We start from the raw sequence: 21,693 nt of genomic DNA on the forward strand, positions 1-21,693 counted from the left end.
ATATAGACAGTGACTGTCCGAGGCCTCGCGGCATGCCCAAGCTGGGACTCCATCTAGGTCTGTGATGTCTCCAACACACTCTGTTACAATATGAAAGGTACCGTTCCCAGAGGTGGCTCTGTTCCTAATTTGGTGCCTGTACTTGGGCATTTTTCCCTCTGAGGGCTCCATTTCCTTATCTGTAAGATAAAGGGACAGGAACTCTCCAGGGCCCCTCTCTACTCTAACATCCTCTGCTTTTCCTTGGATTCCAGACCTGCCTGGTTCAGCTGCAGCTTGACTTGCTGACCTGGGACCCCTGTCCTCACAGCCCCACGGCTCCCCTCCTGGGGTCTGGCCTGTGACCACTCACCAGCACCGTGTGCTTGTAGGCCCTGTGAATCACGACGCTGTAGCCCAACACGGTCACGTCCACCTGCTTGACCCACAAGGCCAGCGACGGGTCCCGGTCCTCGTTCTTGGCTGTGACGATGAACTTGGGGAATGTGTCTGAGCTCAGCCTGCTTCCTGTGGTGCACAGGATGAGCGGGCAGCTGGTCTGGAAGTCAAAGGGGAAGCCGTCAAAGGTCAGGTAGTGGCCGTAGCCCGAGACAACGCAGGAGGCATCGGTGCGGGCCTGGCAGTAGTAGAGGCCGCCCTCCTCCATGCAGTACTCGTCGTCCTTGCAGGGGATGGTCTCACAGTGGACGCTGTTGTCTGTGCCATTGCAGTAGCAGAAGATCTGACAGTCCAGGTCCACCCAGAAGGTCTCATTGGTGGCAAGTTGGTGCCCCTCAAAGTTGCAGCCACACTCGCTCCGGGTGACGCACCGGCTGTCTTGCAGGGCGTAACCTTCGTCACACTGACACCCTTCGGAGCAGGTGTCCACGCAGATGGGGCCCAGGGCCAGGGTCTCACAGGTCTCCGTACACATCATGCACTCCTCAAAATGGCTGTTCTCCGGGCATTCCAGAGCTGAGGGTGGGCGAGGAGAAGAAGGGCTTGAGAAAGGGACAGAGGCGTGAGACAGAGGTTGTGTACACTCCTTAGCATGCACGAGTGCATGGGCATGCATGGGTGTGTGCGCAGTGGGTGTGCATGGGTGTGCACACGTGTATACACTGCATGGGATTCTTATTTGTCAGCACGCGAGCTCAGCGAACACCATGTGATCACCACACCGCCATCCTCCCTTGGGGTGATCCAAGGCTCAGCGAGTCCCTCATTCACACGTTCCTCTAGGGCAGTTAGCTTTCCATGTAGAAGATTCGGGGACGATGGGCCTGTTCTGAGCACCTGCGACATGTCAGGAATTGTTCTAGGCACGTTAGTATAATTTCCCCAACCACCTGGATGGTAAGGAAGCCATATTACCCCTGTCTTATAGGTGAGAAAACTGAAGTTCAGCGACTTAATCCAGCTGATAAGTACTGAAGAGAGATTCCAATCTGCATCTCCCGACTCTGACTCTCCCAAATCAAAGACTCTGGAAAGAGAGTCCTGGAAGGAACAAGTGCTTTGAGGCCACAGAGACCTGTGGGTACCATCTCTGAGCTTCAGTTTGTTATCTTATTAAATCAGGACAATACTTACCTAGGACCGCTGTTCTCAGGATTAATAACCTAATACATCAAGTCCACAGTAGAGTTTCAGTAAACACTGTGCCCTTCCTCCCTTCCCCTTCCCTCCATTACAGATAGGTTTCATGCAGGTGTTTCTACTCTACAAATTAGACTTTCCCTGTTTCTTTCATCCCTCTGCTCCTGGTGCCCTCTGACCCCGTCCGCCTCCTCACTGACCTCAGCACATGGTCGCCTGCACCTCCTTTATTCCTGCCCTTTGCCCCTCCTGCACGCCCTCACAAAGCCAAATCCTATCCATGCTCTGACTTTCCCTTCAAGTCGCGCTTCTGCCCAGAAGCCTTCCTTGATAGATAAAGTCTCTGAGTCACTAAGCACAGCACATAAAATAACAGCACACACGGCTCACTGCGGAATTCCATGTAACTTCCCATTTCTCTTTATTATTTGTTTGTCAAATTTGACATGAGCTGGGACGATTCCAGGAGCACAGAAGAAATCCATCTACAGGTCTGTGTCATCTAAAGATCCATGAATGTCCCCATCGTCTCCTAGGAGTTTAAGATCTTGCCTTTAAGGCTTTCTTTAGGTCTTATGCATATGATAACTCCTTAAGAGGGTTTTATAATCCAAGGACACAAAGGACACTGTAGAGAAATAAATTGCACAGCAATAATAGCTCTGCCCACGAGTACCAACTCAACAGTTCTGTACTATGTACTGAAAGCCAATCTTTTTTTCCCCTCTGGGCTAAAGGACTGTCCACGCTTTCGTTGACTAGTTGAAGGCTAGTTCAGCACTGGTTAAATATGTCCGTATAGAGGGATTTTCACATTTGTCTCTAAATTATGAATGTTATAACACTGACTGCAGGTTTATGGTGACAGCCAATAACATGACTTATTTAAATGGCTCTCATTTTATGACTTATTGTGTTGTCTGAATGTGTCTGAAAGTCTGGAACCTACAGACATGAAGTAATAAAACTTCCCCTGGCCCCCGAAATGCCTCTGAAATTACTTAATTGGGCAGCCTGGCTCTGCCAACGAGAGCCAGTTAAAAGTATCTGAACACAGTAGCAGTAGTTGTCTCTCTCTAGGTCCAAAGAAGATTGTGTTCCTGACTTGCAGCTGTCGCCCAGTCCAAACCCTACTCTGCAAAACCCTGACCAGGTTAACCCCTTAGGACCCAGAGACTTGATTAATCAAGTGTGCACGCCCTGGACCTCCTCGCCGGACCCACCTACACGCCCCGGGGTATTCTCAAACGTGAGCCCTGGCCCTCCACCCGAGGAAGCCAGACTCCATGTGGCTGCTTCTGTCCATGTGTCTCTCTAAAAAAGGCACCTACAAGCGCTTGGTCCAGCTCTGCAGGTCCTGATGAAGGATGGGAAGAAATGATGCATTGCACCCAGGAAAAGAGGACTTACTTCGCATGGACGATGCCACCAAACGGTGCTCCATGCAGCACAAAACAACCCAGAGACACTTCCTGCTGGGTAGGAGTTCATAGTCTAAAAGGATGGCACAGACATAGCCTGGCAACAAAATGGACTTGGTATGGGGCAGACTCTGTAATCCCGTAATGCGAATGAACTATAACTTGAAAGCTGAGTGCAGGAGGAGGGACAGAGATCATTTTACACAAGCTGGAGGTGGGGCAAAAAAGGATGTGGGATGTGGGTTAAAGAAAAGGCTTTGAGAAAACACTCTAAGGTCCCACTAGATGTAGCGGCCAGTAGAAATCGTGGCACCTCCTTCCCTCTAGGTGACTTTATGGAAAGAGCATGCTCCCAGAATTCCAGCTTCAGGATTCACAGCCTCTGCTATTAATCCCTCCCCAGTGCTGTTAAGATCACCAGGGATACTACTTTCCGTCTCTGAGATGACACTCCATGTACTCCTTTGGACTTCCGATGCTCAGAAACAGAGCATTATTTTTAAATAAATGTGTGTGTGTGTGTGTGTGTGTGTGTGTGTGTGTGTGTGTTCTTAGCTCTGTCTAAGATGTTTCTATTGAAAAGGCTTAGAGGCAAAGTAAGGATACTCCAATAGCAATGGGTAAACCTCACCCAGAACTTGGCTTCTAATAACATCCCCCACCAAAAGGAATCAGGACTTGTTGGAGTAATGGTTGATTTCAGGCTGAGGCAGGGAAGGGTTAGAGGTAATGTGGAGCATCTCGTTAATCTAGAAAGTAAGAAAATGACAGAAGCATATCAAAAGGACGTAGGAGGCAACTTGAAGAGGCTCCCACAGGCCAAATCTGCAATAATTTTAATGTCAAAATAACCAATGTACTAGGAAACCTAACTCATTGAAAAAATAGGAATCCGTATGTTCATGTTGATAAGATAGATAGATGACTGGGATAAATAAATGGATGGATGGGTGGACGGATGGATGGATAGATGATATATAGGTGACAGGCAGACAGAAGAGAAGGGAGGGCTCCTGTTTACAGTAAAATGACATCTGCTGACAGGTACACGTGGAGACAATGCTGGAGCTGTAAACTGCCAGCCTGTAACCGTCATGGGGAAGATCAATACAAGCAGAAATCATCCATGGGCACTAAATCGAGGCGGGGGATTGTGATGACAACCAGGATACTGCATGGTCTTAAAGTCTTTCCCCATAGATTGCTCACTAGTGGCTAGAGGAAAAACATAGTAACATAGAGTGGAAACATTTGACCACACCTGACCAGGGGATCAACACACCCCTCACCAATGACAGGAGCCTGGACAGAGCGTGCCCCACCTGTGACCTGATACCAGGAGGAAAAGCACATCTCCTATGCAGGAGGCTGGGTGGGGATGTACAGAAGAACCCAACCATGGGGAAACATCAAACCCAAATGGAGGGCTGTTCTATTTCAAAAGAGGGGAGGCTGTAATCTTTAAAAACAAGATCATAAGAGACAAAGAAAGCTAAGGAATTGTTCCAGATTTACAGACACCAAAGAGGCACAACAACTAAATGCCACATGTGGTCCTAGACTAGATCTGTATTGGGGGTGGAGAGCCTTAAAAGACATGACTGGGTCAACTGGCAAAATTGAAATGGATATTAAGTTATTGCATCAATGTTAAATTTCCTAAGGTCAACAATTGTACTGTGCTGTGAAAGTGTCCTGATTCTAAGGAAATACACACAAAGTATTTAGGGGCAAAGAGATGTGATGTCTGTAACTTCCTTTCAAACAGAGAGACAGTGAGAGAGAATGACAAAGCAAATGGGGCAAAATGCTAACAACAGGTTCATCTGGGTAAAAACTATATAGATATTCTTGTAACCATTCTGTAACTTTAACATTATTTCAAAATAAAAAGTCAAAAAAATTAAACAGACTTAGATAGGAAGAAATATAATGGAAGAGAGATAACCAGATGTAAAGAATGGAATCTCAGTGATGGCGCTGGTCTTGGTGAGAGCTGACCTTCGTGGGGAAGGGATGGGAGATGTGGTCCAGGTGGGGCAGTCCTGGCTCCAGGCCTGGGTTCCGCCCCCTCAGTCACTCCTCTTTCTAGCCTTCCATTTACTCCTCCCTCTAGGCTCCCCGATAACCTACGGGGTTCTATGTCTCATCTTGCCAGCATTTGTTCTAATTACTGTAAGTGCAACTGAGAAGGGTCAGATATTCTGGGGACAAACTGAAAAACCAGCCACATGGGACACATAATAATCAGGTTGGCCCTGGGGAGTGGGGCTACTGTACTCCGGGAAAGGCACCCTGACTGATCACCTTGTGCTGAAGTGAATGGGGTCCTGCTTTGCCAAGAGAGAAGGCACCCACCGAACTGTCACAAAGACTTCCAGTCCTCTGACCTGATGTGTTTTCTCTGCGAGATAAAACCAAGGGCCAGTAGCTAATTGTTCTGCAACGGAGAGGGACTGAGTCATTAGAAACAAAAATAAAGGTGAGAAATAGTCTGGTTTGGGGGAAGAGGCTTCCAGAGGACACATCAGACTAGGGGAGATGGTTGTCCTTGAGTGTGATTCCACCAGGAAGAGAAGAATATGCAGTGTCTCAGCTCTTGCCACCCCCCACCCCCCGCAACCCGGCCAGCCTCCCCCACAACGTCGCCCCCAACTCACGGCAGAAGTCGTGGGTCCTCCAGGGGCCCACCTCCACGTCAGCGTTCTTGCAGGCGCTCGCATACCGGGCCACAGAGTCACAGAGCTCCGACTCGTTGCCCCCGCTCTGGCACAGGCGGAAGAGGCAGGTGCGGTAGTAGGCTGTGACATTGACCACGCCGTGACACTCCAGGAAGGAGCTGTTGGAGGGGTCGTTGAGGATGCCGCACCTGGAGCGGCTGCGGTAAAACTTGAGCAGCTCCGAGTCGTTGTTGCAGGCCTTCAGCAGGTCCCCACACTCCCCATTGCAGATCTCCTCGAAAGTGGTCCAGCTCTCCAGGAACACTGCCAGGTTGTCGGTGCACTTGCCACTGGGGAGACAGAACTCGTCGCTGGCGTTTGCATTGAAGAAGCCACACAAGCCCCCTGTGCAGTTGAAGTAGGCGGTGGAGAGCCGGATGTACAGCAGACCCACGTCTGAGTATTGCACGGTCACGATACCCTTGGACTCGACTGTCGTGCTGTTTTTGTTTCGATAAATTTCCAGCTTCCCCGAAGGGTGGTAAAAAGGTAATTCCACTTCCTGACCATTCACCTGAAAAATCAAATCACCATCATCAATTCCAGATACACAGAGAGTGCCCACAATCTCCTGGGCTGTGAATAAAGACGTGGTTCTGCAGCATGACAGAACCTCGGAGAAATGTCGAGAAGCTGACAGTCTGTGGAAACCACACCGACATCAACTGTTTTTTTATGGGCATCTTTGTTTTTTTGTTTCCAGGCTTTTCTGATCCAACACATTTGCTGTCTATTTGTGTGTGTGTGAGACCCTAAGCTGGTTCCAAACGAAACTGAAGTGTGAGCAACAGTCATTGTAGACATGTGGCTTCCTCCTGCCCCCTAACCTCAGATGTGTGGCTTCCTCCTGCCCTCGATGTCATGTCTCCTTCCTCTCCCTTCAAATCTTACTTTTCCTACGTCTCAGCCTCTTGGAAGTATACAGTATATATCTAATCATCTAGCTATCCATCCACCTATCTACCTAGTATTATCGTAATACATTGATTTCTGCCAGTGTGTCAATGGGAATAAAAACACAGCCCTTTCAGTTTGTGGATGTATATTTTATTTACTGCATGGACTTTGTTTTCTAGATTAGATGTCATGTGATATTATTAAATGCATGTGGTACTGGGAGGAGAGCGATCTGTTCCCACCCCACCCTCCACCACCCAGCCTGCAGCCCTCACTTAGCCCTTTGGGATCCTCATGTGAAAATGAGGAGTTGCACTTGATGATTCCCAAGATTCCTTCTAGAACTAAACATCTGAGTCTGCATGCCTAATGATGGGTATATTAGACTAGGACAGAGGGGCAGGAGGCACTGTGGCAGGCACCCTTTGAGCCACATGGATTCCCATCTACAAACAGGAGATGCAGCATAGTACAAGGTAAAGAGCACAGACTCTGGAGCCAGCTGACCCAGGCTTGAATTCCACTTTATGGCTGTGTGTCCCTGGGGAAGTTACTTAACCTCTCTGTGCCTCAGTTTTCTCATCTGTAAAATGAGAATAATGATGTTACCTACTTCCTAGGATGACGTGTGATACTGCTTAGGAGAGTGCTTGGCACACAGTAAGCGCCCTGTAAGTATTTGCTACTCTGGTGGGCTAGTCCTGCTCAGCCTATCTAACTGGAGAAATTCCAGCTTCACTCCAAGTCTCCACATGATGGACTTTTATTTGGTGCTGACAGTTATAAAATGCTCCAATTTCGGAGTCACTGCCTTCCTAGAATCCGCTCACGGTCAGAGGCAGCCAGGCAAGCCCGAAGAACACGGCTCCTTCGCTTGGTAGGGACTCATCGGAAAACTCTCCAAGGCCGCAGGAGTCTTACCTTGACCTCCGAAGCCCCGATGCCTCCTATCTTGACCTCCTGGTCGGCCACCAGCATCCGGAGACCCCGCAGCCAAGCAGGCCCCGCGTCGGGCCTCTTCTTGTTGATGTCAATTTCCAAGTACTCGGGCCGCTCGGGGCAGGTCTTGAGCAGCGTGTAGGAGAACTCGGTGGGGAAGGCGTAGGCGGCGCCATCGAAGGTGTGCAGCACCTGGCTCTGACTGAGCAGGCACACGGTCTCCCGCTTGGGGAAGCAGCCCTGGTAGCCGTCCTCCACCGCGCACACCTCCCCGCCGCGGCACGTCTTGTTGAAGCAGTACACGTCGCCGCCCTCCTCGCACAGGCACTGCACCGTGCAGTTGGCCGTGGCCCAGAAGAACTCGCCCATGGCGTAGTAGTGGCCGTCGAAGTCACAGCCGCACTTGTGCAGTGGGACGCACTGGCTGGTGCTGAGGACAAAGCCTTCGTTGCACTCGCAGCCCTCGGTGCAGGGCGTGGCGCAATTCCGGGAGGCCGTCAGATCTGAGCACGTGTTCGGGCAGCTGCTGGTGCACACAGAGTAGTGGCTGAAGCTCGGGCACTGCACCGTGGACACTGACGTGGGGGAGAGGAGAGAGCGTGACAAGGTGAGTGACCCAGGGGCTAACCGGCCCACCACGCAGGGGGCCTGGAGGAAGAACGCTCCTTCTGGACCAGTTGGCCCCTAGTGGGAGGGGCAAGCCACTCCCTGTGGGGAGGGAGACTGAGGGTGTGTCTGTAGCAAGGAGCTCAACTGCTTTGGTAATAACTACTGAGCAACCGTGATAGACTGGGATCTCATTTGATCATTTCAGCTGACATAAAACTTCAAGTGACTATTCTAACTAGACACGATGATGATTCAGTAAGCTTTAGTTTGGGGTGATCTACAACCATTCTAGGTGGTTTAAGACCTTCAGCTGATGGGCATGTAAGTTGGTCTGCCTTTAACGAACAGGGCCCATTCTTAGGAGGAAATAAATCCAGTTCGCAGGAGAAGTGAAAAAATGTAACTCTCAGAGGAGGAATTTGAAAAGGTGAACTTTCAAACAAGGACCAAGGAAGACTGTGAAAATGAATTCTTGGGGATGTTAAAAATAAGAGAGAATCTCAGCTATCTGAAAAGAACCTGTATGCCCATTCCCCCAGGAGACTGTACTGGAATTAGATGCCTTCTGAAGGCCCTTCTTGCCTGGGAAACTTTCGATTCTTATTTTAAGAACATCTGAGTCTGGTTTGAGTCTGGTTGACTCCAACAGGTGAGGGCTCAGGAGCCTGGTAGACGAGTTCTCTGAATTAAATCTAATTCATCCCACTAAAATGAGAGACAGAGAGAGGAACGAGGAGGGTAGGAAAGTTGGACCACTAGAAAAAATAGCTATTACAGGCAAAAAATTTGGCAAATGGATGCTCTTGGATTACACAAGAATCAGAGAGAAGTCATATTCAGTCTCAACTTGAATCAGTATTTGGATAATCCAGGCATGATAGCAGCTGGCCAGAATTTTTTTTTTTTAAATATACTGTCTTTTGATAGTTTGATAAATTCTCTAAGAATGGATTCTGCATGGTGCAGTGCCAGTGAATCCAACCTATACTGATAGGGAAAAGTTGCCCTCTGGCCTTGAAGCTCGAAGAAACTTTTAAATCTCACCTCCATAGCACTCTCAAATGCATGGATTATAATTTTCTGTTTACTCATATGGAGAAAACCAAGGACCAGGAAAGAAACAAAACTCCAAGAAGCGATTTGGTTTTTTGTTTGCTTGTTTTTAACATTTGCATAACTAGGAAAAGTGAGAAAGATGTAAGTTGGATAGAGGGAAAACATGAGACAGCTAAATGGTTCCAAATGCTCACTCCAAAAGTGTAATTCCAAGGGGACAGCTGGATTTGGCATGCTGTCGGGGCTTCTCCTCCCCACCCAGCATTTTAGAATAAGGCCTCTTTCTGGGTCTGCTCCCTGCCCTGTCTACTGCCCCTTCTCTGACCAGCTGAAATGCTCTAGAGCAGGAGACATGGAACCTGAAGGGACTGAGAGTGGAGAAGAAAGAGTCAAGGACAAACTTGCCATGGGTTCCACCTGGGAGGCGCATTCTTTTCCCAAAAGCTGGTCTTGATTCCCCCGACCAGCCTCCGCATTTCCCCTACAGCCGCGGAGTCAGCCACCTCCAGCTGGGAACCACCCCCTCCCTGCTCAGCTCTGTCCCAGGCCACCCTTGCTAAGGGCCCTCCTCCAGCCACGCATTCCGTGTCTCCAGACCACGGATGCCCATCAGTGGTTTCTTGTTTTCTGGCCACGATATTGGTTGGGGAGAAAGGTCAAGATCCTTTTACAGTTCATTCTTTATCATTTGCGATATTTCAACCTCACCCTGACTCTCGGGCAATTCGTCTTAACAGGGAGCTCTCTGAGGAGCCCCAAAACCCTTTCCCGGCCCCCCTGCACAGGCGAGGCCTTCCGTGTGGATGGGATGCCAGCTTACCACACCCAGTCTGGATGCGCCAGTCTCCAATGGGAATGCCCAGGGCTTGGCACACGAGGGCGTAGGCCTGGATGGCCTGACACAGGAGTGTCCCGTTGTCCCTGACGCTGCACAGGTCGTACACGCAGCTGTGCACGAAGGCCGTGGGGTCCACAACAGTGCCACACTCCCACAGGGGTCCATCTGTCTTGTTGAGGAAGCCGCAGTAGTCGGGACCAAAGTAGAGGGCTTCGGTGGCCGTGTCGCACTGGGTGCAATTATCCACACAGCCCGAGTCGCACTTCCAGTCGGCGTGGTAGACCCGCCAGCTCTCTCCCAGGTCCAGGACTGACATGGCCGGCCTGCCATCGGGGCGCAGGAAGTCATCCAGAGGGTTTTTGTTGTAGTTTCCGCAGAGCCCACACGTGGCGTTGATGTAGGAGCCTGGGATGGAGATGGAGGCGTAGTGCTGGCCGTCAAACGTCACTAAGAGCCCAAAATCTGTTTCCACGGCAGTAGACATGCCACTCTGGTAGATTTTCACCGCCCCCAAGTCTAAGGTGACGGGCAAAGAAGCCACTAGGTCATTAACCTGCCAACAACAGCAATAGTAAAAAGGCAGGTGAGCAGGGGCCAGGGCAGTGGGTCCAGCTGAGGTCGGGGGGCGGGGGGCAGAGCAACTCAGTGCCCCAGAGGGAGTGGCCCCCAAACTGCTCAGGCGCCGGCGGGCTTGCCTCCCAGGAAGGCAGAGGCCCCAGAACCTTTGCGAGCAGGCTGGTGGTTGAGTTGTGATAGACGTGCATTGCTCGTGCCCCTCTAGACCCCTGCAGGATCAGGTGGTTGTCCACACTTCCTGGCTGGCTCCTGGGCCAGGTTCAAGTCTTTTCTTGAAAGACTAGTTACCTGGCGCTTATTCTCTTCTCCTCGAAATCCATTCTTTAAGTCTCAGCTTAAGTCACATACTTTCCATGACCCCCGCACTGCCCTTAGCACCCCCACCACTCCTCCCAGCCGGCAGGTTCCCTAGAAACTGTCCTCCACCATCGAGTTGTGAGGCTGTCCTGGTGTTCTTCTCTGAGCGTTTCACCCTGTCGCTTCCCGATACCAGGCCTGCGTCACATCATTGTTCAACACAACAAATTTGAACCTACTGGGTACCAAGCACTATGTTAGGTGCCGAGAAATAAAGAATAAAAAAGGTAATTGTCCCTGCCCTTCATGAGCTCTTGGTCTGCGGAGGAAGAGGGACACAAATTGATATTTATAACATACAGGTTTAAATATGCGTTCATAGGTGATGGGGTGATGCATTGGGAGATCGGTACCTGATCACTGATCCAGCCTTGGGAGGGGGGGCGGTCACATAGGCTTTTTAGGGGCAATTAAGTCTGACCTGGGTCTTTAGAGATAAACAGAAGTGGCTGAAGGAAGAGTAGGGGGCAGAGAATTCCAGGACAAGAGACTAAAGTCACATGGCTAGAAGTAGCTGCGTGAGTATGGGGACAGTCATCGGGGTGTCGCTGGACTGCAGAGGGAAGGGGTGGCTGGAGAGGAAACTAGAAATCCAGGCAGAGGCCATTCATTTAACAGATGTCAACTTAGCCCTGTCTGTGTGTCAAGCTCTGTTCTAAGAGTTGGGGATTAAGGAGTGAAATGGACAAAAAATCCCTGCCTCTTGGAACGTCTGTTTCCCTTCAGGAGACCAACAACAAACAAAATCAATAAGTAAAATATGTAACAACATCAGAAAAGTACTGTGAAGGAAAATAAAGCTGGGAATGTGAATCCAAAGTGCCAGGGAAGAGGGTTTCTAATTTTAGACAGGAGGGTCGGGGAAGACCCCCAGGGAAGGGGACATTTGAGATGAGGAGGAAGCTGGGCGGTTATCTGGGGTGAGAGCGGCTCACGCAGAGGGGACGGCCAGGCTCTAGGGTGGAGTGTGCTGGGCATTCCAGGGACACACGGGCCAGTGTGGCAGAGCCAGGAGAGGGCCATGGTCGGGGAGGTCAGAGAGAGAAGAGCGGCCGGAACAGGCAGGGCCTCGTCAGCCATTGTAGAGACTTTGGCGGTGACTCTGAGGGAAGCCGAGAGCCAAGAGGGCGCCCAGGGCAAAAGATCGACACAATCTGACTTCCGTTTTGGAAGGATCGCTCTGGCTTCTACGTTGGGAACAGATCTTGGGGGACCTTTGAAGCGTGTTTGTAAGACAAAACAAAACCCCACAAAAATAGAAACAACAACTTGGATTTCTCTTCTGTAGGAAGAGCTCCAAAAAGTTTTAAGCAGGCGAATGGCATGGTCAGACTTGCTTTTGAGAAAGTACATTCTGGCTGGTATGAAGGATGTATTGAAGCAGGTGGAGACGAGAAGCAGAGAAATCAGGCGGGCAACTGGTGCTGGAGGCCAGGGGTGAGGAGGGCGAGGCCCGACCTGCACATAGATGTGGAGGAGGGACAGCTCGTGGAGGACGCGCCACAGGACCTGGGGCTTTGTGCGCGGGGCGGGGTGGGGGGTGAGAAATGGGAGAAGAATCAAGCCGGAATTCCACGAGTAAGTGGCTTGATAAGCCTCCAACAGAGTTAGTTTTCTTCTTTTTCACACTTAATGTGCCTGGCACCTTTAGACATCACTTTTGAGGGCAGTCCTGGGTGGGCTCACCGTAAGTGCACGCCCAGGCCGCCCTGGACCTGTACTGCCTTCTGGCACACGGAAAGGTCAGGGGTCTTTACTGTCACTACTGCTGCTGCTCTCTGGGTTGTCTGGGAGGTGAGACAATAGGTTGTCCAAGCATCGCTCCCAGGGTTTACCATGGCCGATGCCACATGCAACTCTCTGTCCCTAGAGATTAGTGTGACTTATGGGGAAAGGGGACAAAAATACAGGCTTGAGACATAAGCCATCCTACGAGCACTAGAAGTAGGAAAAAACACCCCGGGGTGGATTGATTCATCCTTGTTTCCCCGATAGCAAGTTAGCCCACAAGGGTGGGAAAAGCCACACTCTAAGGAAGGTCAGCCAACAGAGCACTGGGTGATTCCTGTGTATTGTTCTGTGCTGAGATGTAGGAAGTGAAATCTTCTCCAAGGCTGTATAATGATAAATGCCAAACACCTCCCTCGCTGAATGCCCTCCTCTCCTCTCACTCAGCTCCTGCTTACACAGGACAGATGTTGTGTCTCAGAGCAGAAGCCACGGGGGGATCGTCTCTGGATGTTGCAACCGTCCACCTGCTGCATCCGATCTTGTCCCACTCACACTGCCCATGTCCCTACGCATCCATCGGCATTGCCCGGGTTTTCCCTTTTTTCTTGGCATAAGTGGTCCCTTCACCTGCCTTCTCTCTCACACGTGTCTCAGTTTCAAGCACACCTTATAGAGTCCTGTGCTTGTAACCCAGAAGGCTCGGAGTAGGAGCTCCCGGGGACTCTCACCCATCCCTGCTGTCCCAGTCCAGCTCCGGATGAGCCAGTGTCCATGAGTCTCCCTGCTTGCTGCCCTTCTGCTCTCTGCGTTCCAGGCAGGGCCCCCTTTGACCATGTCTCTCCCAGGAGTGGGTAGGGGCAAGGTTGGGAGAGAGAAATAGCATCATAGGACAGGTCTTAGAATGAGAAGACGTTTCGGTGGGAATGGCAGTGTGGAAACGAGCGTGCATTGAGTGCCTCCTGGGTGCTAGGCTTTGTACTAGCTGTCACACACGTGGCTATCCTATTTCACCCTCACAACAACCTTAGGAGGTCCTTACCATCTCCCCCTTTTGCAGGTGAGGAGATTGAGGTTCAGGGCTTGCACAACTTGCGGGTGACAGGACCGGACCCTCTACTGCTCCCTGCTGCCCCTGTCCAGTGCTGAGTAGAGGCAGCCAGGTCCAAACGACAGCCAAGAGCCCTGCCTCCTAGATGTGACGCGATGACCCCATTTTACAGATGAAGAAAGTGAAGCTCAGAGAGGCCACTCAGCTGGCAGTGGTGGATCAGGCCTTGCACAGATCTGACCTTAGAGTCTGAGCTCTTTGTCACCATAAGCTATTTGGCGTTGGCGCTCTTTTCCCTGGCGCACCCTAAACTACTCAGTTTTATCTGGGGGAGAAAGATGAAAACTGCTAAGTATTAGCTAGAAGGAGACGTTGACTATATATGGATGTTAGCTGGCTTTCTTTGGCCCCTATTAGCATATAAAATCCTAAATTGTTTATTTTGTCACTTGAGAATATTTCAAAGGGGGAAAATGCATATTCAGAATCCAGTTCCTAACCCCGGCACATGGAGAAAGGCGATCTGTTCGTAAGATCTGTTCGCAAAGCCCGGCCCAGAGCGTCTGGAAGTCGGCTGCCTCTGCCTCGCAGGCGAATCAGGCTCCTTCTGGCCTCCCACCCCCTCCTTGCCTGTCCCCACTTCCCCCTGGGTGGGGGATCTGCCATCCACGGAGCCTCCCTCCCCAGCAGAGCAGGTGTATTCAGAGACACTGGGAAGCCATTTGGCAAGAGGAAAAGGGAGCCATTGTTAGCTTGCAGTTGGAATCACATAACCTTTTCTTTCTGAAACATTTACATTCACATCCACATCTCCTGTCGCTACAGAAAATTGAGGAATCCTTGCTCTACGCTCGGACGATGGAAGAGAGCCATGCAAAATTAGCAGAGCTGCTGGGCCTGAGAGCAAGGGGCTGGTGCCCCTTCCCTTCTAAAAAAAAGTATCTGACTGTGAGGGGAAAAGAATTGTAATCAAAATGGAAAATAGGAAGAAAGCATGAAGCTTTCTTCTTCAGCTACAGATATTGTACACATCATCCCCACAAGAGAAGGAAGTAGGGGAGAGCTAGCGTGCATTTTTCTAGCTGGAAATGTTAGCACTTGTCTACAAGGACAAGTACAGTGCTCAGCGGCACAACAGAAATTTAAAAGGGAAAAAACTCCAAACTTCTGCAGCCGAATTCTTACCTTTGATTTGATTTACAGAGCTGTCTCTAGGGAGACTAACCAAATAACAAGCAAAGTGGCATTTCAGCCACAGTAATAGCCCACTTTTCTAATTATGACCCTGATATGCTGCACAGACCTAGGAAGGGCAGAGCCAGAAAAAGTGGAATTCGTTCCTCGGTCCTGCCTTTTGTTGGACACGCTGCATCAATTAAAACTATAACACGTGTGAAAACAAAGAGAGACCTCCCTGCATTGGCGTCAGCTCTGGTTTGTAATCTCTGTGATGACCTCCATGCTGGGGGATTAAGGACTGCACGGGGCTGCAGCCATCAGCCCCTTGTGGTCCTGGTTATTAGTGCTGGAATAAATACACGGTTGCCACAAGGTCCTCATTAACGTCATGCAAATTGGGGCCTCCACAAATTGAGTAATTGCTAGTGGCTTTTTGTTCTCTCTTGTCAGTGCCCCGGCCTGAAATCCAGGTGGATAGGGACAGGAATCATTTGCACACGCTAAATGAACCACAGAGATCCACGTCCTAGTGCATTCCAAGCTGGAGTGGGGGATTCTGTTAAAGGGGTGTTCGGGCAAAGCTTTCAGGGGAACGTTCCACCCCAGGCTTCACTAAAGAAGTCACCAACCCCACTTCAAGATGCCTGGACAAGCAGTGCCTATGAACACACCGATCAATTTGGATGTTTCTCTGAGAATGGAGCCACAGCTCTTGGGCAAACAGGATGGGGCTGGGGGGTGCGGTGAGGATTGTTAATCAAAGGCTGTAGTGAATTACGGGTTTGCACTCTGTTTACATTGTCTCCAGGGCACAGCCATGTGGCTACGCTTGTTTCAAGCCTGCTCCATGAGAAACTGAATTTACCTCTGTTCCCAGTTACTTCTGAGCTTGGATGTGTGTGTGTGTGTGTGTGTGTCTGTGTGTGTGTGTGTGTGTGTGTGTGTGAAGGAACTAAGAACTTAAATGTACTTTAAGATAAACAGCAGATAGACATGTCAAAGAGAATGCTTAGGTTAGCTTTTGTACAAACAAAATTTAGCCCAGTAAAGAATTTTACAAGATATTTGCAAGGCGGGAAGAGCCATGCATCTTTTTGGTACCAACAGCAAACGGCAGTAGATCTGGGAAAGTCTTCCCCAGGCTGAAGCACCTCCAGCTTCTCCATCTCCCCGTGAAGGATAGAGAGGGTCTCACCTTGACTTTTCCATAGCTTCCTTTGGGAATGAGAATCTTGTAGCCATTCACCTCCACCGAGAGTTCCTTCACCCAGGAGACGGCTGAGCCCCCCCGGTGCTCGTTCTTGGCCTCCACGCTGAAGAAGGGGAGGCTGGAAGTCTGCAAACACTGTCGGGCCAACAGGTAGGCACAGGAGCCTTGGAAGTGGAAGAGGAAGCCATCAAACGTGTGGTAGTGCGGCTCCCCGAACACCACGCACGTGCTGGTCTCCACCGGGCTGCAGTAGAAGAATTTGCCTTTGGGTTCGCACACCTCGTAGGGGCTGCAGGAGGCGTCCTGGCAGTAGATCTCGTTGTTGAAATCCAGACAGCGGCACTTGATGGTGCAGTTCAGGTCATCCCAGAGCACCTCCCCTCGCCGAAGGAACTGTCCTGGGGAATAAGGACAGTAGAACTAACATTTATTGAGCATTTACCTTCTGCACTGGGCATCGGGCTAAAGGCTTTACTTGCTTTCTACCATTTAAGCCACAAAAGAACTCAGCTAGGTATGAAGTGTCAAGCAAGGAAACTGAGGTTTAAGAGAAGTTAGGTAATGCATCCACATCACTTGGCAACTCAATGGTGAAGCTGGGAATCCAAGCCGAGTCTGTTTGAATCCAGTCTAAGCTCTTGGCATTATTGTCTCCACCGCTGGTGAGCACACTTTCTTTCAAGGAAAGACATACTGCCTCACTCCATGGGATAGACCAGGACACACTCCAGTCCTTGCCTTCCTTTCGGCAATAAGAGGAAGGGTATTACAAAAGGAGGCCCAGCCCACCCAGGTAACTAGGCAATGCTGTTGTTTCATTTGCTAACCTGTTCATTCATTCACTCATCTACACATTCAACGAACAGTTGTTGGGGGCTCAGTATGTGCCAGAAAAGACTCGGGAGTCAGAGCCATAAATTAAAATCCCAGGCTCCCTGGGAAGATTCTGGAAAGGGCTGACCTCTGGTTTCACACCTTCCTGGGCTCATAAATCCTGCAGACGCTGCTTAGGCAGAATTTACACCTACACGAGTTGTCTTCTCCTCTCACCCTAGGCCCTAAGTCTGGCACTCCTCTTTCTTTATCCCCTGGACAGAATTCTTGACAGAATGTAGGTCAGGAGGAGACTGAGGTGGGGAGGGGAACGGTTCTAAGGGATGTGTTAATATTTAAAATATATGTTTAAAATATAATGTTTAAACTTTTATTGATTTCGTAGACCTTCAGTCTTTAAAACCATTTCTCTTAATGAATAATTTCCTCCAACAAAAACCTTGAAATCTGCCAGTTCTTCATATCAACCTTCAATGGACATGGGAGCATCTCTGAACTAGGGGCTGTGATCTAGTTCTTGGTTAGGAGTCAACAGAACTGGGCAATGGTCACAGAGCTGCAATCAACTGCCAAGACTACTGACTGAACTTCCACTGTCTCAGTGTTCTAACCCATAGAATGTGGACAAGGCTATTTTCTCATCCCTGCCTCCTAGGGAACAGAGAAGCTATAAAAAGTTGGCACGGTTGATAAGGTAGAAGCATTTGTACATTGAGAATGTCTGAAAAGGAAAGGATCAAAGACACAACATTAAGAAGTGTAGTGACTTTCCTTGTGGCACAGTGGTTAAGAATCCGCCTGCCAATGCAGGGGACATGGGTTCAATCCCTGGCCCAGGAAAATCCCACACGCTGTGGAGCAACTAAGCCCGTGCGCCACAACTGCTGAGCCTGCGCTCTAGAGCCTGCAAGTCACAAATACTGAGCCCACGTGCCACAACTACTGAAGCCCACATACCTAGAGCCCGTGCTCCACAACAAGAGAAGCCTGTGCACTGCAACAAAGAGTAGCCCCCACTCACCACAACTAGAGAAAGCCCACGCACAACGAAGACTCAATGCAGCCCATAAATAAATAAATAAATTTATTAAAAAAAAGAAATGTAAACAATGTCATACACCAGGAGTAACTATAGTTTGAACTGTAGTTTGAAAAGATTTCTCAAAATTTTATAAAACTGAATACGTAACACAGAGCACAAGGCTGCCAGGGGAACCCAGGCAGAAGGCATGGCTGCCTCAGGGACAGTCCTTTCAATATCTGTCCAACAGGAACAATTAAGTCTCAACGGGCAGTTATGTTTCATACCTGTTGAGAGTAGGGCCCCCGAATGGGATAATAGATGTATTCACATTCCCACCAGGTCAGATGCATCAGTCCTGAGAACAGGCCCTTCCAACCTCAACACTCTTTGGCACTCACCCAGGCTGCATATATTGTAACAGCCTCCACTTGGTATAATTTCCAGTCTCTGCTTTTTCAGGCTTCCAATAAACGAGGGGAAAATGCCTTTGAATAGAGGAAGTTTGGACCAAAAGGTAGACTCTCTGAGATAATTTTGTTTGCAAAATGATGATATAATAAACCAGCTCTATGCAACACTTCCCCTGCTATCACCCAGGCCAAATCCCCATCTCATTAGATTGATATATGTCCAGTGGCGCATTAAAATGCACAGCAGTCTGTATAAGGAGATTGAATTTGTCCTGTATATGAAACCCAAAGCCATAACTCAGGAGGGAAAGAATGAAGTCAAAGTGAGGGCTCTGTACACGGCTGGCATCTGACCAACCCCACAGCTCTGCGAGCCAGTGTTTTCCATTATCACAGCATTTCATTCCCGGGACTCAAGGAGAGGCTGTCACCCGGCACTTAGGTAGCACGGCCACAGCCAATCGGCTCTGTGACACTTGGACAAAGGGGAGAGGCGATGGGTAGGGCCCTAGCCCAGGCCATAAAGGGGAGAGAGATAACAGGGCACCGGTTTGGTATCTTTCACAGACCTTAGATGAAGCTGTGTTTACTCTCTGTAAGGGAAGAAGCTCTGAAATCCTGGGGTGCTTTGGAGCTAGATTTTTTTCTGTCCAGATTAATACTGGCTTAGCTATAAACATGTATTTGCTATTCTGAAAATAGATGACTTTACAGAGTCTATAGAGGCAAGGATGCCCAGGCAGGCCATCTTCACAAATGACCTTTCCTCAGAGCAAAGGCAGAGGTTTGATAAGCGTGACCACAGCACAGGGGATGGGGGCAGAGGGTGTGGGAATTTCAGACCAGGTGAATATGGCTCATCTGATTATTACACAAATCAAAGCCCTTGGGGCTGCCAAGACATACAGGTCACCGGGCTGTGCTTTCAATGGAAGGAAGGCGAGAGACCTCCCGAAAACTACATCTGAACTCATAACTTTCTTAGACATCTGGAGGCATTTTACCTAGGGCCATCTTCTGTGCTTACACAGCTCCCTGCACTCGCGTCTATCATGACAGGTCTTACATTGTGTCATCACTGTTTCCATGCTGTCTTCTCTACCATGGTAGGATCATGGGGTCCAGAGCAACTTCATCTTCAGCACCTAAGAGAGTGGCTAGCACCTCTTTTGGAAAGATGCGGTGGCTGGATGGCTGAATAGATGGTAGATGGGTAGATGGGTGGGTAGGAGAGTGGGTGAGTGGATGGGTAGATAGACGGACAGACAGATGGATGGATAATTTACTAATTCTAGTTGCTATAGTCTCCACTCCTAGAAGCAGAAATACGAACAGAAATCCTGTTTTCTGAATACTTTTAGACACATAAGAAGCAGGAATCTATAAACCAGGACGTGCCTGTGAGAGTCCTGGGCTGTTTTGCACATCCAAAGAGGTTTTGATATTTCAGAGGAGGCTCCAAACTTTGGATGCCAATGTAAAGGAAACCCACTGAGGTTCACCTACAGCTTGTTCACATAGACCTAAAGCCAGCTTTGATTCTCCCTAAATTCCTGCATGTTTTGCTGCTTCTTGGAGGATTTTAGGAGAAACCACCCTAAAGACTATGATACTTCCCCCCCTTTCTTTCTAATCATACTAGGAAGTACTGATTTACTCTCGTAGAGACTTGGCGATGCTCCAAGTTCGCCCACTCCCGCAAATCTACAAAGTGCAGATGGCAGAGCAGGAGTAAAGATGAGGAGGAAAATTTAAAGGGGGAAATGGCAACAACAACAACAACAACAACAAAAATAATGTTAAACAGGAGGGCTCCCTCCTGTCCCTCTGGCGGAGAAATCATTCAAGAGTCTCGTGCACTTTGGAGTATTTCCCGATGGGGAGCTGTGTTCACACCCCAGGCGAAGACTTCAGAAACTGCAGTGAGGCCAGTGCAGCATTTCAGCTCCTGGGGTGATGAATGTGCATGCTAAAATTACCTTGATCTCCATTACCCAGCCGGGAGATGTCAAAAGAGTAAGGCATCAGCAACGAGTCCGCCCCCGTGGCTTAAAAGCCTGCCTGTCAGTCTAAACTAAAAAAACCCCAATTTGCCTCAGAGAAGAGGAAATGCCTTTACCTCTGGAGGTGCAGCCATTGGCTGGGTCAATTTCCTTCCCGTCAACTTTAAATGCCCAGCGACCTGGAACATTGACGTTTGTGGTCTCTTGGATATTCACAATATCAGGGGTTCTTGACCCCGGAAGGCTGAAGAAATTGGTGAGGTTTCCACCATTAAATCCTGCCTAGAGCACAAAAGGTGGAGCAGACTTTTGAGCACACACACCCTCACTGCCACCCCCATCTTGGTTTACTTGCCCAGCACCTTATTTTCAGCACACCTGAAATCAAGAGCCCCCTTCTCCTGGAGTCCCTGGGGCCACCATTCCAGGTGATAGAGGCCCACTAGTTCATGCCACACCTAGATCAAGGTATCAGAGATGGGCAAGAGTAGTCCCTCAGTCCACCTGCAGGATCAGACACCCTTCTCCAGGTCAAAGCAGGACTCCCCCCAGATGCTGAGAGCATAAGAAGAGAGTGCAATGCTTCAGAAACACGTAGGAGGCTGAGCCGGAGGACCGCCTACCTGCGCCATCACTCCCCCAAGACCCGTGAGGGGATCGCCGCCGCTCGCCGTCCCAGTGGTCCAGTTGATTTCGTAATAATTGAAGAGCGTGAATGTATAGGAGCCATCCGACACCAGGACGGCCTGGAAGGTGTTCACCTACAGGATGGGAAAGGGTCGGTGGTCTCAGGACTCACATCCCCCACATCCCCAGGAGCTCCTCTCCCTAATAGCAGCTCCCTTTACCCTCTCCCCTCCCCCCATTCCCCCAAGCAGCTCAGAGCTGCTCCGATGTCAGCCTTTGTGCTCTGCCTTCTCTCGGAATATGTTCTCACCTCCAGTGGGAAAAGGAAGCCATGTGGGGTCGTGCATCCAGAAGAGAGATTGCCTGAGAATAACCTAGAAGCTGACTCAGCTCCCCTCTTACATCTCTGACTGGTACCAGGAAAGTCAGAGGCCCGCTCAGCATGTGATGATACATGAGCACCTATAGATGGCAGCATGAGAATAAACTATAGGAACTAGTCAAGCCGGGGAGCGGTTGTGAGCACCTGTTCCCAGAGCGGGTGGGGTAGGGTGGGGGGAGGGGAGAGCAGAGCACGAAAATGCCAGTCGGTGTGACTCCAGCGGGGGCATGGCCCTGCTCTGGCGCTTCTTGGAA

The 21,693-nt window shown here is 49.8% G+C and overlaps 1 protein-coding gene across 1 annotated transcript in view; it reads right to left on the reverse strand.

Annotated features, from left to right (window-relative positions):
• Positions 1-21,693, reverse strand: part of TECTA (tectorin alpha) — a 68,603-nt gene that overhangs the window by 37,543 nt on the left and 9,367 nt on the right. The window contains 7 exon segments of the mRNA XM_057748918.1: positions 353-954; positions 5,660-6,233; positions 7,538-8,130; positions 10,041-10,611; positions 16,145-16,557; positions 20,547-20,712; positions 21,054-21,191. Of these exon segments, the coding sequence (XP_057604901.1) occupies positions 353-954; positions 5,660-6,233; positions 7,538-8,130; positions 10,041-10,611; positions 16,145-16,557; positions 20,547-20,712; positions 21,054-21,191 (3,057 nt within the window).

This window comes from Hippopotamus amphibius, chromosome 9, assembly GCF_030028045.1.
Source record: "Hippopotamus amphibius kiboko isolate mHipAmp2 chromosome 9, mHipAmp2.hap2, whole genome shotgun sequence".
NCBI lineage: Eukaryota > Metazoa > Chordata > Mammalia > Artiodactyla > Hippopotamidae > Hippopotamus > Hippopotamus amphibius.